The sequence below is a fragment of the Alligator mississippiensis genome, chromosome 4 (genome assembly GCF_030867095.1).
Source record: "Alligator mississippiensis isolate rAllMis1 chromosome 4, rAllMis1, whole genome shotgun sequence".
Lineage (NCBI taxonomy): Eukaryota > Metazoa > Chordata > Crocodylia > Alligatoridae > Alligator > Alligator mississippiensis.
The window spans coordinates 214,041,135-214,055,375 of record NC_081827.1 but is presented as its reverse complement, the minus strand read 5'-3'; the positions used below and the strand labels follow the sequence as shown (position 1 = coordinate 214,055,375).

General features: G+C 43.7%; 1 protein-coding gene across 3 annotated transcripts in view; it reads left to right on the top strand.

Annotated features, from left to right (window-relative positions):
• Positions 1 to 14,241, top strand: part of LOC102573036 (collagen alpha-1(XXVIII) chain) — a 58,016-nt gene that overhangs the window by 41,699 nt on the left and 2,076 nt on the right. For 2 of the 3 annotated variants that reach the window (XM_014599329.3, XM_019480657.2), the window contains exons 26-35: positions 3,268 to 3,336; positions 4,461 to 4,529; positions 5,620 to 5,688; positions 6,349 to 6,429; positions 9,487 to 9,522; positions 10,181 to 10,217; positions 10,450 to 11,007; positions 11,914 to 12,158; positions 12,701 to 12,788; positions 12,880 to 12,978. In XM_014599329.3, the coding sequence (XP_014454815.2) occupies positions 3,268 to 3,336; positions 4,461 to 4,529; positions 5,620 to 5,688; positions 6,349 to 6,429; positions 9,487 to 9,522; positions 10,181 to 10,217; positions 10,450 to 11,007; positions 11,914 to 12,158; positions 12,701 to 12,788; positions 12,880 to 12,978 (1,351 nt within the window). The remainder of the gene's footprint in view (positions 1 to 3,267; positions 3,337 to 4,460; positions 4,530 to 5,619; positions 5,689 to 6,348; positions 6,430 to 9,486; positions 9,523 to 10,180; positions 10,218 to 10,449; positions 11,008 to 11,913; positions 12,159 to 12,700; positions 12,789 to 12,879; positions 12,979 to 14,241) is intronic. The other variant, XM_019480659.2, reaches the window with a different exon arrangement.

Genomic DNA, 14,241 nt, shown 5'->3' with positions numbered 1-14,241 from the left:
GCAGGTCATTCCCTAGGCTGTAGGTGTGCTGGACATTCTTCCTCCCTAGGTGCAGCACTTTGCATTTCTCCTTGTTGAACTGCATTCTGTTGTATTCTGCCCACTTGTCCAGGTCTGCTTGCAGCTGTTCCCTGCCCTCCGGCGTGTCCACATCTCCCCATAGCTTTGTGCCATCTGCAAACTTGGACAGAGTACATTTCACTCCCTCGTCCAAGTCACTGATGAAGACATTAAAGAATATCGGTCCAAGGACCGAGCCCTGCGGGACCCCACTGCCCACACCCTTCCAGGTCGAAACCGACCCATCCACCACGACTCTCTGGGTGCGACCCTCCAGCCAATTCGCCACCCACCGGACTGTGTAGTCATCCAAGTCACAGTCTCTTAACTTGTTCACCAGTATGGGGTGGGATACCGTATTGAAGGCCTTCCTGAAGTCTAAGTATACGACATCCACCCCTCCTCCTGTGTCCAGGTGTTTCGTAACCTGGTCATAAAAAGAAACTAGATTGGTCAGGCACGATCTGCCTGCCATGAACCCGTGCTGATTTCCCCTCAGCATAATTTGTCCTGCTGGGCTCTCACAAATGTGAGCCTTGATAATTTTTTCAAAGACTTTGCCAAGGATGGAGGTGAGACTGACAGGTCTATAGTTGCCCGGGTCCTCCTTCCTCCCCTTTTTGAAAATGGGGACCACGTTGACCCTTTTCCAGTCCTCCGGGACTTGGCCCGTGCGCCACGAGCTTTCAAATATTCCCGCCAGTGGCTCTGCAATGATGTCGGCCAGTGCCTTCAGCACCCTTGGATGGAGCTCATCCAGGCCTGCTGACTTAAAGGCATCCAGTTCTTCCAAATGACTCCGCACCATTTCAGGGTCTACGCATGGAAGTCTGGCGCCTTGCTGCTGCCTTTCTACAACCCCAGTGAGAGACTTGTCATGCCCCTCACTTAGGAACACTGAGGCAAAGAACTCATTGAGGAGTTCAGCCTTGTCCCCCCTGTCCGTCACCAATTGTTTCTGCCCATTTAGCAGGGGTCCTATTCCTCCCTGGGCCTTCCTTCTACTCCCTATATATCTAAAAAACAATTTCTTGTTGTCTTTTACTTGGGTTGCCATCCTCAGCTCCATGGTAGCTTTGGCCCATCTAACTGCCTCCCTACAAGCACGAGCAGAGGAGGTATATTCATCTTCGGTGATCTCTCCCTGTTTCCACTTTTTATGTGCTCCCCTTTTGTCCCTTAGGCTGCTCTGGATTTCTCTGGTCAGCCAGGGAAGCCTCCTGGTCCCTTTCCCTCTTTTGCCTCGCTTGGGGATCGTCTTGCATTGTGCCCGAAGGATCGTTTCCTTAAGGCACAGCCACCCTTCTTGGGCTTCCATCTCTTCAAATCTCCTACTCTGCAGTGCGTCCTTGACTAATCGCCTGAGTTCATTGAAATCAGCTTTCCTAAAGTCTAGCACTTTCACCCTGCTAGTTACCTTACCCACTCGCCGTCTTATGGTGAATTCTATTATTAGGTGATCACTGTCCCGCAGATGGCTACCGATCTGGAGGTCCGCTACCATGTCATCTCCCGTTGCCAATACCAGATCCAGTATGGCATTCCCCCTAGTGGGACCATGTACCTCCTGAGTCAGGTGGAGGTCCTGTACACAGGTTAGAAACCTGCGTGAGCGGTGGGACTTTGCTGTCTGTGACTCCCAGCAGATGTCCGGCTAGTTTAGGTCCCCCATGACTACCACCTCTTTAGCTTTTATGGTCTCCGAGATTTGCCTCAGGAGCCCCGAATCTCTTTCTTCCCCTTGATGTGGGGGTCTGTAGCAGACCCCTACCACCAAATCCCTTTCTCCTTGCCCCCCATGTAGCCTAACCCACAATCCTTCTACTTCCTCATCCTTGGATTCCATCTTGATGAGGGTTGATGTATAATGCTCACTGACATAGAGCGCAACTCCTCCCCCTTTCTTCCCCATCCTGTCCTTTCTGTACAGTCTATAACCCTCAATATGTACCATCCAGTCATGGGATGAATCCCACCAGGTTTCCGTTAGCCCCACTAAGTCATAGGTTTTTAGTGCAAGCAGGAGCGCTAGTTCATCCTGCTTGTTTCCCATGCTCCTAACATTAGTATATAGGCACTTGAGCCCTGCGACTGGTGCCTTTGCTGCCCCCCCGCATACATTTATGTATGCCTGGGGTGGAGAAATCACCATAGCTACATCTTCCAGCCCCAGGAGGTATGTGGAGTGTCCCTATAGCTAGGAGCCCCTCAGTTGACAGGGTTCCCAGCCTGGAGAGCTTCCTTCTTGCCAGTGCAGGGGGAGCCTGGGATTGGGGTCCCCCTGCACCAGCAATAAGGCACAATGGGATCTAATGTGCAGTCCACAGTAGCATCTCCTGCCATGCCCATGTGGCTTGGCAGGAGGCGTGATTGTGCAAATCGCACATTAGATCGCATCTCACCTTTACTTGCACGTGTAGAAGGGGTCTCTTGCTTTTCATTTAAATGTATGAAAAAGTAGCAGAGACCAAACACACCTGGTATTCAAAGCAGCCATTTCTTTCTCTTTTTATATAAATGATCTTGATAGCTTGGGGGGATGGGGTGGTAAGACCTTCTCCCAAAGAAAATCGCATGCAGCATCTATGGGGAATACCCAAAAACAAAATATTTTCCATAGTTATGGAGCATGAACACAAGGGAACTAAAAATATCTGTTAAACGTAAGGAAAGCTCTGATTCTACTCCCATTGAAGTCAATGGCAAAACTCCCACTTCTAGTTATACTTAACAAATATGCATAGCATTGACATATGCATGTTAGATATGGGGCACATCTACACATTCATTAATGCACTGTAATTACAGTGCATTAAGTTTCACCTGTAATGACAGGTACTAAACCAAAGAAAATCTTTCCATTGACTCTCTGGAAGCTGGATCCCGCCCATGGTTACTCTGTAATAAGAATTCTGTAATTACAGTGTAGTTATTGCAGAATTCACCTACACAAGCTAGAAATCTTGTCTCCCGTTCTGATGAAAGACTGGACAAACCTCTTGCCAGAGCTCATCCCCAGTTAATACCTTTTCTTAGACCTCCACCCTGATGTGCCTATTGTTTAGAGTTGTTCAGACTTGTGTAGTAGTGTTTAACTAATTCCCTATTTTTTTCTTTTCCCCCTTAGAGCACTGTGAATAATGGGAATAGTAAAAACAAATTACATTCTGGTATATGTTGCATATTTTTAAAAATACCAATTTTTAGGGTGATCCAGGTGTTAGAGGACAAGTTGGTCTCCCAGGTCCACCAGGAGAAGGCCTTCCAGGACCAAAAGTAAGTAAATGAAACCATTTTGTCTCATTTCATCAGCTATTTCCAATTAAAATGTTTCATAGAAAAATGTAATAGATGCATATTATATCATTCTGTTATAGTTATATATATATATTTATATATATATATAGAGAGAGAGAGTTATATACAGTTGTGTGTGTGTGTGTGTATATATTTATACACACACGCACCCCTACAATGCTTTTCATCCTACTCTAAAAACAACTATATCTATGAGTAAGGGTATAGGCATACAGCCCAATTATTGTGTGGTAATTACTCCACGTTTAATTTCACAGTAAATGTATTCTGTAGTAAGGAGTAGACACACAACCAGATCTCCCAACCTAGCTTCCCTCAGTAAGCACTACTAGAGTTTTGGAGCAGCGGATCACTAAATACTGGGAGAATTGGGTGCACTGAGCCCCAGGATGAAATTGACTAGTAACATATATAACTAGTAACATATTATGGGCACATGACACATTCTACATAGTAATTTTCCACATAATAATTTTCACACATTTTTTCAAGAATCTATTTTTACCTGATTTCAAGTAACTTTAACCTGACTCTATAGTAGGACTGTTTGTTATGTGTCTAACACTTACTATGTAGTAAAATCAATTTACTACCTGACATTTATCCACTTCCAAAGACAGGTAAGGAAGTCAGTGTCCCGGTTTTGCAGATCAAAAAGATGTAGCTGAGCGATTCACCCAAGTCACTTTGGTCATTTTGTTTTTTTCACTGAACATAAGAACATTTAATAATTTTGGGAATGAGGCTTATGACCAAAGGTCATACTTCCCAAAGGAAGCAACTGAAAATGAAAAATAAAACCATTTTCAAAACTAAAACTAATGTTTGGATTAATAGTCTGATAACATTCTCATGACCTCCTTATACTCCATGTCCTGCATCCATACCCATACTATGGAACCCTTATAGCATGAACTATATTTTTAATACAGCACATTTTTGATATGAGAAAACATTCTGTAACTAAATACCACACATTGCCATACTGAAATAATCTTCCACTTATATTCTTATTTGCTATAATTTGTCATGTATTTTTGTTAGAGATACTGAATCTAATATGTGCATTTTTCTTCCTTTAGGGAAGTATAGGACGACCAGGGCCACCTGGTCCCCTGGGACCTCCAGGTGAAGGCATTCAGGGAACTAAGGTATAAAAACTTACTGACTTCAGTGCTCATGTAACTGAAAGGAGAACCTCACCCTCACAGTATAAAGGAACTGAGAAACAGATTGCATGTTATCACTTGGTTTTCTTCAGACCATCTGCCCATTAGAGTTCTTAAGATGAAGCGTGTAAAGCGTAACCTGAACATCTACAGTAACTATTCTGTTCTCTGCTGCTATATTAACAGCAAACTCAAGGGGATAGGGATCAGGAGCCTTGAGATGGAGGGGTTCTGGTTTCAAAGGACATTAGTTTTGCAAGTGCCTAGGAAACAGACACATCCTTTTGTATTTTCTTTCACTGTTAAACGATTGTACTATCATGTTCAGAGTCATCCTATGAACTGTCAGGCACAGAGGAAAAAGGGTTACCCTGAGTCCATGGGTCATGCTCTTCTTCCCCTGTAACAGCATGAGAGCATATATGAGAGAAGAGCAATAATTCAGAGCAAAGGGGTGAGAGTAAGGAGAGAGAGAAAGATAGAAAAAGAGAACATCAGAGAAGGAACAGTAAAGGCCAATTTTATTTTCAAATATTAAAGAATGAAAAATAATCCTGTCTGGCTGAATCATAGAACTCTTACTGACTTTCAGGTCAGTGGGATTGCTTGGATGAGCAAGGGCTCACCAGAGTGAGTAAGAGCTTCTTTAACCTCACTTTGGGCATTATGACTGCTCTCCATGCCAAGCTAGTTTGCATACCAGGTTCTGACACCCTAGAGCAGATATTCCAATGAAGCATTTCGACAGGACAGCAAAAACATTTTTTAAGATTTGAATTCTTAATGAGTTATCTCTCCAAGTTTGGATCAGGCTTTCCTTAGAGGAAGTTCTATTGGCTCTGGTGCCTGAGATACTTTTTCTTAAGGTGTAAGAAAAGGAAGCTTGTAAGCGTTCCTGAATGGAAACAAGGGAAGCTCACACAGAAGTATCTCTGCATAAAAATAACTGCATCTATTATACTAAATCCCTCAATATTAATAAAAATGTAGCTTGAAACAGTTCTTCTATGACCTTTAAACGTACAACATGATGAATGGTTATCAAGTGTTCATATTTCTTAATTATTGCTAGGGTGAACAAGGAATTCAGGGAATACCAGGACCACGAGGGCCTCCAGGGGAAGGACTTCTAGGACCTAAGGTACAGGGTGTAAATGAGAAAACACATCTGGTGCCCAGTTCTTTTTTTGAAGTCATCATATTGGAGATACTCACTGGAGTGACTTCCTATTGGTGTTGCTTGGTGTGGCATGTACATTTTTGGGGACTGTTATTGTTTCTGTTCTGTATCCCATAAAAGAGTTTAGTCATAGAAGAAAGGCAGCCAATACAGTTACCAATTTCAGCTGGTTTAAACCAGCCATAACAACAGGCCTTAGTTTATTCCAGGGGCCAGATCCAGCCTATAGAGCCCTATCATCCAGTTTGTGGTGCTTCCTGCGGGCTCTTGGACTGGCCCTGCATGCTGCATTACTCATGCTGGGGCTACAGTCAGCACGTGAATTGAATATAAAACACGGGCCAATCCAGAACATGCATTATATGTGGCACACTGGGCTGGTCTGTGGTATGCGCTGCATGCAGCATCTGTACACTGCATCCAGCCTGTGGGGGAGAATCTCTGGGCCCAATCTGGCCTGTGGACCAGCCCCGCACCCCTTATGGCCTGATTAGTTTGATATCCCTGGTCTATTCCATTACCTACAAGTGGTTTCAACAAGGACAGCTAGAAAAAAAGTGAAAAGTTTAAATTTAAAAGATGTGATTAACAACTAATGTGTAGTCAATGCATTGTTCAAAGGGTGATCGTGGTGCTACTGGTGAAAAAGGTAAAAAAGGAGAAAAAGGGAACCTGGGCGATCCTGGCTTGTCTGGAGAACCTGTGAGTACCTAATTTTTGCCACTTAGTTAATTAAACATATTTTATGCACCCTTCAAGAAATGGCTGTGTGTTTTCAGAAAACCAAAACTATGGAAAGTTTTTAATAAATCAACCACAAAGTTCTGTTCTAAAGTCACGATTTAACTGTAGGTCAGTGTAGCACACTGGTCCCTAGAGCAGCCGTGATGCCCTCTGGTGGCTCTGCAACTATGCCCCACTCTGCCTCTAGGGTGCCCTCCCTTCTGTCTCACCCACCATGCTTTGATGTAATTATAGGATTCAAAGGAAGGCTGCCCACAGGCTGTAGTTTGAGCCCCAGTCCAGGTAAATCCCCACTGGGGTTCCCCTGCACCCCAATGGTCTTGATGACACCCTCAGGTTGGTGGGCCCTCTTGGCCTGACCGTGCCTCTGCAGGGCATCTATAGCTTTACAGACTAATTGCATGGCTCTGTTCCTCCCCTACACCAATGCCCCAAACCTTGCAGGTGTCACTATTTCAAAATAGAGTCTCTGGTTGGGGCTTCAGCCTCCTTGGCCTCTGCCCCCTTTCTCTATCTGGGCTTTCTACCCTGGACCTCTGGCATATTGGATCTGGCTTTGAGGCACCAGCTCTAGTCTAGCCCTTTCAGGCACCAGGCCCCTGTCTGCCAGGCACCGAGCCCATCTGTCTGTGCTGCTCTCAGGCACCGGGCCCCTCAGCTCTGCTCTGGGCTCTGTGGCCCACATTCTGCCCTGCTCTGGGCTCAGTACTTGCTCGACCTTGAGCCTGCCCCTGGCAGGGCTTAAGGCAACAGCATGCCCCAGGGGCACTAATGGGACCTCCAAATACTGCCCCGCACAGTCCCAAATCAAACCACTGGTTCTAAACTTCAACCAAACAATAAGTTCCCTGGTTTATAACATAAAGTCTCCACCCCTGGGCCTAGTAACATTAACAAAAAGGGAAACAGCCCTTTGTCCCTTTAAAAGGGAAAAACCTTCCCACCCCTCTGGTGTCGGGGTAACTTGCCAGCTTTTGGGTTATACCCCTGGGAGCTCCCAGAGCCTCACTTGTGATCCAAGGCATCACAGTAGTCAAGCTAGTATTCCCTGGTAGCTCTCCTGGCCAGGAGCTCACACTCCTGCAGCTTGTGGGGCTAAGCTGCCTTGCTAGTTCAGGCCCTGGGTTTATATGCCTCCCAGGGCCCTGTCCCTGCTCACAGAAGACTACTCTGGGCTGCCTGCAGGTCCCTGCTAATTAATCTCATGGACCAGTTACTATGGCAACCTATAGCAGTTGCACCTGGACTGGCCTGCAGTGCTTCCTCTCTGGGCTGCTTCTCTCTTAAAGTAACTGTTACAGTCAGGTACAGAGAGAAGAAGGAGGGTTGGCCACTCTTCTCCTAGGGAAGGTCCTAGAAAGCCTGATGGGACAACACTGCCCCCCCTGCTCCTGCTATACTATTTAGCCAGTATTTAGGGAGCTTTGCTTGAGTCCCAGCATTTCACACTCATTGCCTATTATCTGCATGTGAACACCAGATGGAACTCTGGTAATCCTGGGGTTCTTGCAGTCATTCCTATTTCTGAGAACTGAAACTTCAAAGGTAGGAAAGAATTCACATGAGTTCTGCCTTTCCTGAGCTTTGGGGTCTCCATGTCTCTATAGCAAACTGATCATTCTTCTTACTAGACTAACCACAGGTAGACAGGCCTAGGAAGATGTATATGTTATGCTTGGTTGGATTCTAACAGAGGTGTAACAAGGGAGCTGGGTACCCGGGCCTGCTGGAGGAAGTGGGGACTTCTGTCTGCCACTGCACTGCCAGCCCAGCTTCATGGCTGCTACTCGTTTTCTACTCCTCTAAATTAATACCCAGGGCTGCTGCCCCAGTTGCCCCACCTCAGTTACACTATGGGGTTCTAATATTATAAGATCTATACAGTAGGGGTGCATTAATAAAGATATTTTGGGCTGATACCAATAGCCAATTATTAATGAACCATATCGGCCAATACTGATCTGACTGCTGATATGCAGCCTGGCAACTTGGAAAGCAGTGTCCGGCTGGTACATCTGTTTGGGGCAAAAGGTTAGGGGGGACGAATGGGTGTGGGGGTGCAGATCAAGGCTGAGGCGGGGCAGGGCAGGGTGTGGGACGGAGCCACAAGTAGCTCATTCAGGAGGTGCTGCTCCCAGCTCTGCATGCACCCTGGGGGAAGTATGAGGGACATGTGCCCCCCGGATCTGTGCATAAGGTGAAGGCGGGCTGCTGCTGAGGCCTGGGGCAGGGGTGGCACCAGGCTCTTCCCAGCAGGTGCTGGACTGGGGCAGCACTTAAGGCTGGGGGCTACAAGGTGGCTATAACCACCCCAGAATTCACCGTAGTTCCCCCTCCGAGCACTGTCACCACTCACCCTGAGCACAGCCCTGGCCCAGCCCCTGCCGGGGAGAGCCCGGTGCCACCCCTGGTCCCAGCCTGCAGGTGCAGCCTGCCCTCACCTCGTGCAGATATCCAGGGGGGCACATGCCCCTCATGCCTCCCCCGGGGGTGTGCACAGCACTAGGAACTGCCTCCTCCTTCCTGTGGCCTTGGATGAGCCACTCACTGCTCCATCCTGCTCTCTGCCCCTGCTGGGCAGCGCCTGCCCCAACCCCAGCCCCACTCCTCCCTCACTGTGGGGGCCTCAATTTACCCCCAGACATACCCTTTCCTTTTTCCTGCCCCCTCCTCCCCAACAGACTTATCAACTAGATGCTGCTCTCCAAACAGCCAGGCTGGCTGCATGCATGCGGCTGCAGTGTGCATGCATGTGGCATTTATCGATGACATTATCGGCCACATCAGCCAAAAAAAGCCAGTTGCTGGTAATGTCAATTTTCCTTTTATCAGTGTCGATACAATATGGACCAATACAATCTCAGTGCATCTCTACTATACAGTGTATAGTAAAAGTTTTCTTATCAACTAAGTATTAATAATAATGTAATATTGTGTTGAATGGAACAATGTCTTGAATTACAATAATATCTATTAATTAAATGTTAATACCTAAATAACTGTTCATCATTGCAGGGCAAAACAGGACCCAAGGGAGAGCAAGGCCTATCAGTAAGCATATCTTGTTATAAATCCATTAATGCAAAATGCAAATGAAATGCAAGATGTTTTGATTTGGTCTGTGTATCACAAATGAATTTTTATTGGAAATATTTCTGGACTAAGTTCTGGACTAAAAATGTAATGTAACGAATTTACATTTTGCTTGTGTTTTTAGAGTTTATTTAAAAGTGCTCTTTTATCTGTCTATCCTGGCCAGTAATAAGTGGCTTAATTCTCCTAGAGAGAGAGCAAAGAGTAGTCACCTTTGTTTCAAAATACTTGGAGAACTCAAAAGATTATGAGAGTACTTTTTAATGGCAAAGACAAACTGGAAAATTAGAGAGGCTGGAATGTGAATAGTTTTGACTTGAAGTTACACTCCTTGTTTAGAACTGAAAAAAAAATGCAGGATTTTAAGATAGTGCCAGTGTTTAAAATATTCCATATGAATAGGTTACTGACTGAGTCAATAACTATGAAGGCCCTTGGCAAGTAGCCTTAGTACAAATGTAAGGATTGATCCTCTGCATTTGAAAGTTAGGTGCCTACACATTTAAAAAAATCCTACTATGAATGGACAATGTACACTATGAATGAAATAGATGTGGTAGTTACTATGTTAGTAAGAGAACAATAATGCAACATTTAATTGTCTTTTCTTACCTAGAGAGAAGATATAATTAAACTAATTAAAGAGATATGTGGTAAGTGTTCAATAAATCTTATATTTTAGATACTTCTCTTCCCCATTTAAAAAAGTAGAGTGTAATGTGATTCGTGACTGGCTGGTGTACAGCACCACTTTAATCCCAAAGCAGGTTATGAAATGCGGTATAAAACTATACCAGCATATAGTAACTATGCACTATGAAAAATAAAACCAAGTATATTAATAAAACAACTAATTGTGATCTACTTGTTATTTTTCCTCCGCAGGCTGTGGTATTACATGCAAGGAAATACCTATGGAGCTTATATTTGTTATTGACAGCTCTGAAAGTGTAGGACCAGAAAATTTTGAGATAATCAAAGACTTTGTCACTGCTTTAGTAGACAGAGTAACTGTAGGTAGAAATGCTACCAGAATTGGTCTTGTGCTCTACAGTTTAGAAGTTCGGCTAGAATTTGGACTTAACAGGTATACAACTCAACAGGATGTGAAGCAAGCTATTAGGAAAATGGTGTACATGGGCGAAGGTACATACACAGGAACTGCTATACGCAAAGCAACCCAAGAAGGATTTTTTGGGGCTCGAACTGGTGTGCGAAAAGTAGCTATTGTACTTACAGATGGCCAAGCAGACAAGAGAGAAGCTATTAAACTAGATATTGCTGTTCGAGAAGCTCATGCAGCCAACATTGAAATGTATGCAATAGGAATTGTAAATACTTCAGACCCAACACAAGTTGAATTCTTGCGAGAACTAAATCTGATTGCATCAGATCCTGACAGAGAACATATGTATCTCATTGATGATTTTAATACTCTTCCAGGTGTGTACCTTTTTTTTCTAATTATGTCACATATTTCTAAATTAATACCAGACCCATTTAGACCTATCCCACATAAAGAAGGGTTTTGCTTTTGTTTCTGTGTAAACCTTCAGAGATCTTGACCTAGTTTCAGGCTGTACTTAGTACTTTCTGAGGGAAAAGGCTTTCCTCCGTACATAATTTTTGTGGCAACCACTTTTTAAATCTTGTCAGGGAGTGGTTTGCCCCTAGCTCAAAGGAGCCTAAACACTGCTCTTAACGTCCTCTAGGATGCCCATAACTCAGTGAGGTCATTCTAAAAGTTGGAAATAATGGGAACAGCAGAATGCTACAGCCACATCTATCCTTGGCCATGCTGCTGTTTGGGGTCTTGGAGGATGTCTTGACCTGAAACATTAGTTCCATGGAATCAAGGGATCCACTTAAATATAAATTCCCAAGTAGGCGGTTAAGCCAGCTTTCTAACTGATTATCACCATCGGTGCAATGCAAAGCTGCCAGAAAAGAGGCCAGAATCTGATCTCATTTGGTCATACATCTTGAGCTAAAACATAGTTACTTACACTTTTACTTAGCTGGAATTCTTTACACGAGTAAGAAATATTTGGTCTATTATTAGATACAGACTAAAGAAGAGCTAACTTTAAGAGGTTGAAAGGCTGGAATAAGTATGGTTGGTTGTTTAGTTTGTTTGGGCTAGGGCATGCCATGTACGCTGGAATGCATATAAGAGAGATTTTTAAGGGGTGGCAAATTTGTATTAAATAAAACCCCACAGTCTGAGGAACTGTGAAGTTTTTGTTTAGTTTTTCTTGGGGGGGAAGGGAGGTTGTATATATAAATGATCCAAAATTATTGGCACTTAAATAGTCTAACTTCTAGCATTTAATTATGTTTTTTTTTAAGCTTTGGAGTCCAAGTTAGTAAACCAGTTTTGTGAAGATGAACATGGTGCCTTAATATATAATCGTATTGGAAATGGTGCAAGCATAAGTGGACCATCTATTCATTCGGTGTCTTCTAGTTCTTCACTTTACTTACTTCACAACAAAAATGATGCTAATGGACAGTGGGTTTCTTCAGAGAGACATGTAACAGCTATGATAGAAAACTCTATGAATCTTGGCAAGCTTTCTCAACCATTAGTTCCGGTAAAAAAAAAAAAAATTATAAATAACCAAATGTTCGCATGTACCTCTGCTTCTACTCAATGAAGTATAGCATGTTTCCTACTTCATATTACTGATTGACCTGCCAGAATTGACCTGTTAACTCATTGAGAGTTCTTGGAGCTACATGTTAGGAATATGAGGTCTGATACAGCATGCATGCAGCTAGCTAAGAGTCTGCCTGGAGAAACAAAGATTATCACAATTTTGAATATAATAACATTTGTGCTGTAATATAAGGCATAAGATATTAAAGTGCAGTTACACCCCAAAAAGTAACTCTAAAAAGTGTCATTTCTACACACTGATCCTATATTACATATTTTCAGTTTACTGAGGATAGAGTTTGGTAACAGCCAGCACTGAAAACCTAGTTTGGGGAGAGAAGAAAACTGAGGTTTAAAGTAGGAGTGGAAGGAATCCATTAGAGATCCCATAAAAGATTAAGAGCCCATCTTATTTTGAGGGACATATTTAATCTCCAAGAACTTGAAAATGAAAGAAAATCAAACATTTTCTTCCAGACCAAAAAGCCACTGGTGGTAGTTTATGAAGACTCTGAAGAAGATGCTGGGGTTGAGCAGCCATTCTCCCCCTCAGTGAACACCAAAGGTATTTTCCCTATTATCTTGTTTCTTATTATTTCATCTCTTAGTTTAGGCCAGAGAAAAAAATAATGTCTCTCCTTTTATTTCACCTACAGTAATGGTATCATCATTACCATCTTCCTCATCCTCTTCACCACTTCTGCCGTCAGACCAAGTGCTGTCATCATCTCTTTCACCTTCCTCTGTGGTGCCAGGTTACATATATCTGACTTTCCATTTTGATTCCTTAAATAGAAAGTTACCTTTAATAAAGATCATAAATCAGAGACAGTCTTTTGGGATTAGTCAGCTTCCTAGGTTTTAGCAATCCTGTGGTGTGAAGGGACCACAGAATTTTATAATGGATTCAGTCCTATTGCTTCCCCAACATATTCATCTAACATGCCCTGCCTTGCACAACTGGCAAGTCCTGCTGCCTCCTCTATGATGGGAACAGGAAGAGTAGGGGCTGTGATCAGAAATAAGATAAAATGGAGCTCACAGTGGCTCCATATGGAGTTGCATGCTGGCAGCTCAGGTAGAAGGCATGCCAGCTAGAAGCAAGCCAACTAGAAGAGAGGCTGCCTTTGTTCATAGAAAGGTCAGAGGGAGTTAGACATTGGAGGCAAGAGGCCTCACTAAATAGAGAGGGGAAAGGGAAGGGACTTGAAACAAGACAAATATGGCTTCTCTTGGGAGAACAAAAAAGGATTGCTTTTATGCTCATTTGAAGAAATAATAAAGTCAGTTACTGATTGCTGCAGGTTAAGTAATTCATATTCAATCTTTGAATTTAGTTTTTAATTGCTTAAGGCAGGGGTGGCCAATCGGTGGCACACATGTGGCATGGACAGCTCCTGTGTGGTATGCAGCAGATCGGGGCTGGGACAGGGAACACAAAGGTAGAAAGTGCAGAAAGCAGAAAACAGAGCAACAGATTGGGCAGAGAAAAGGGACCACAGAGGCACTCGGGGGGGTGTGGGGCCAATTTGTGGCACGCGTGCCAAAAAGGCTGGATCCCACTGGCCTAAGGAATTTCCATCTGTATAGCATCCAAAAACTGTCAGGTGCCACACAAAAAAAGAACACTACTCCTAGGAATGTAAATGTGTCCCTGATAGAAGATATGTTTTCTGCCATATTCTGGCAGAGGCTAGTACCTTGAGGCTTCAGGTGCAAGAAATACACAGCTTGCAACTATGATAGATAATATATCAATTTAATGTTACAGTACTTGAAAGGGCATCTTTATATGACTGACTAGATTAGGGTCCTACATCCTAGAGTGCATGCTCATAGGAGATCTAATTCTTATTCAGCCCTCCTTGGTATGTGATTAACAAATATCAGTTAAATATGCAGTGTACACATCTTACAAAAACAAGTATGTTTTTTTGTTCTTAAATCTAGTGGGCTCCCAAGGGAGGTGGTGCTCTTCCCTACCTTGGGGGGTCTTCAGGAGGAGGTTGGATAGATAT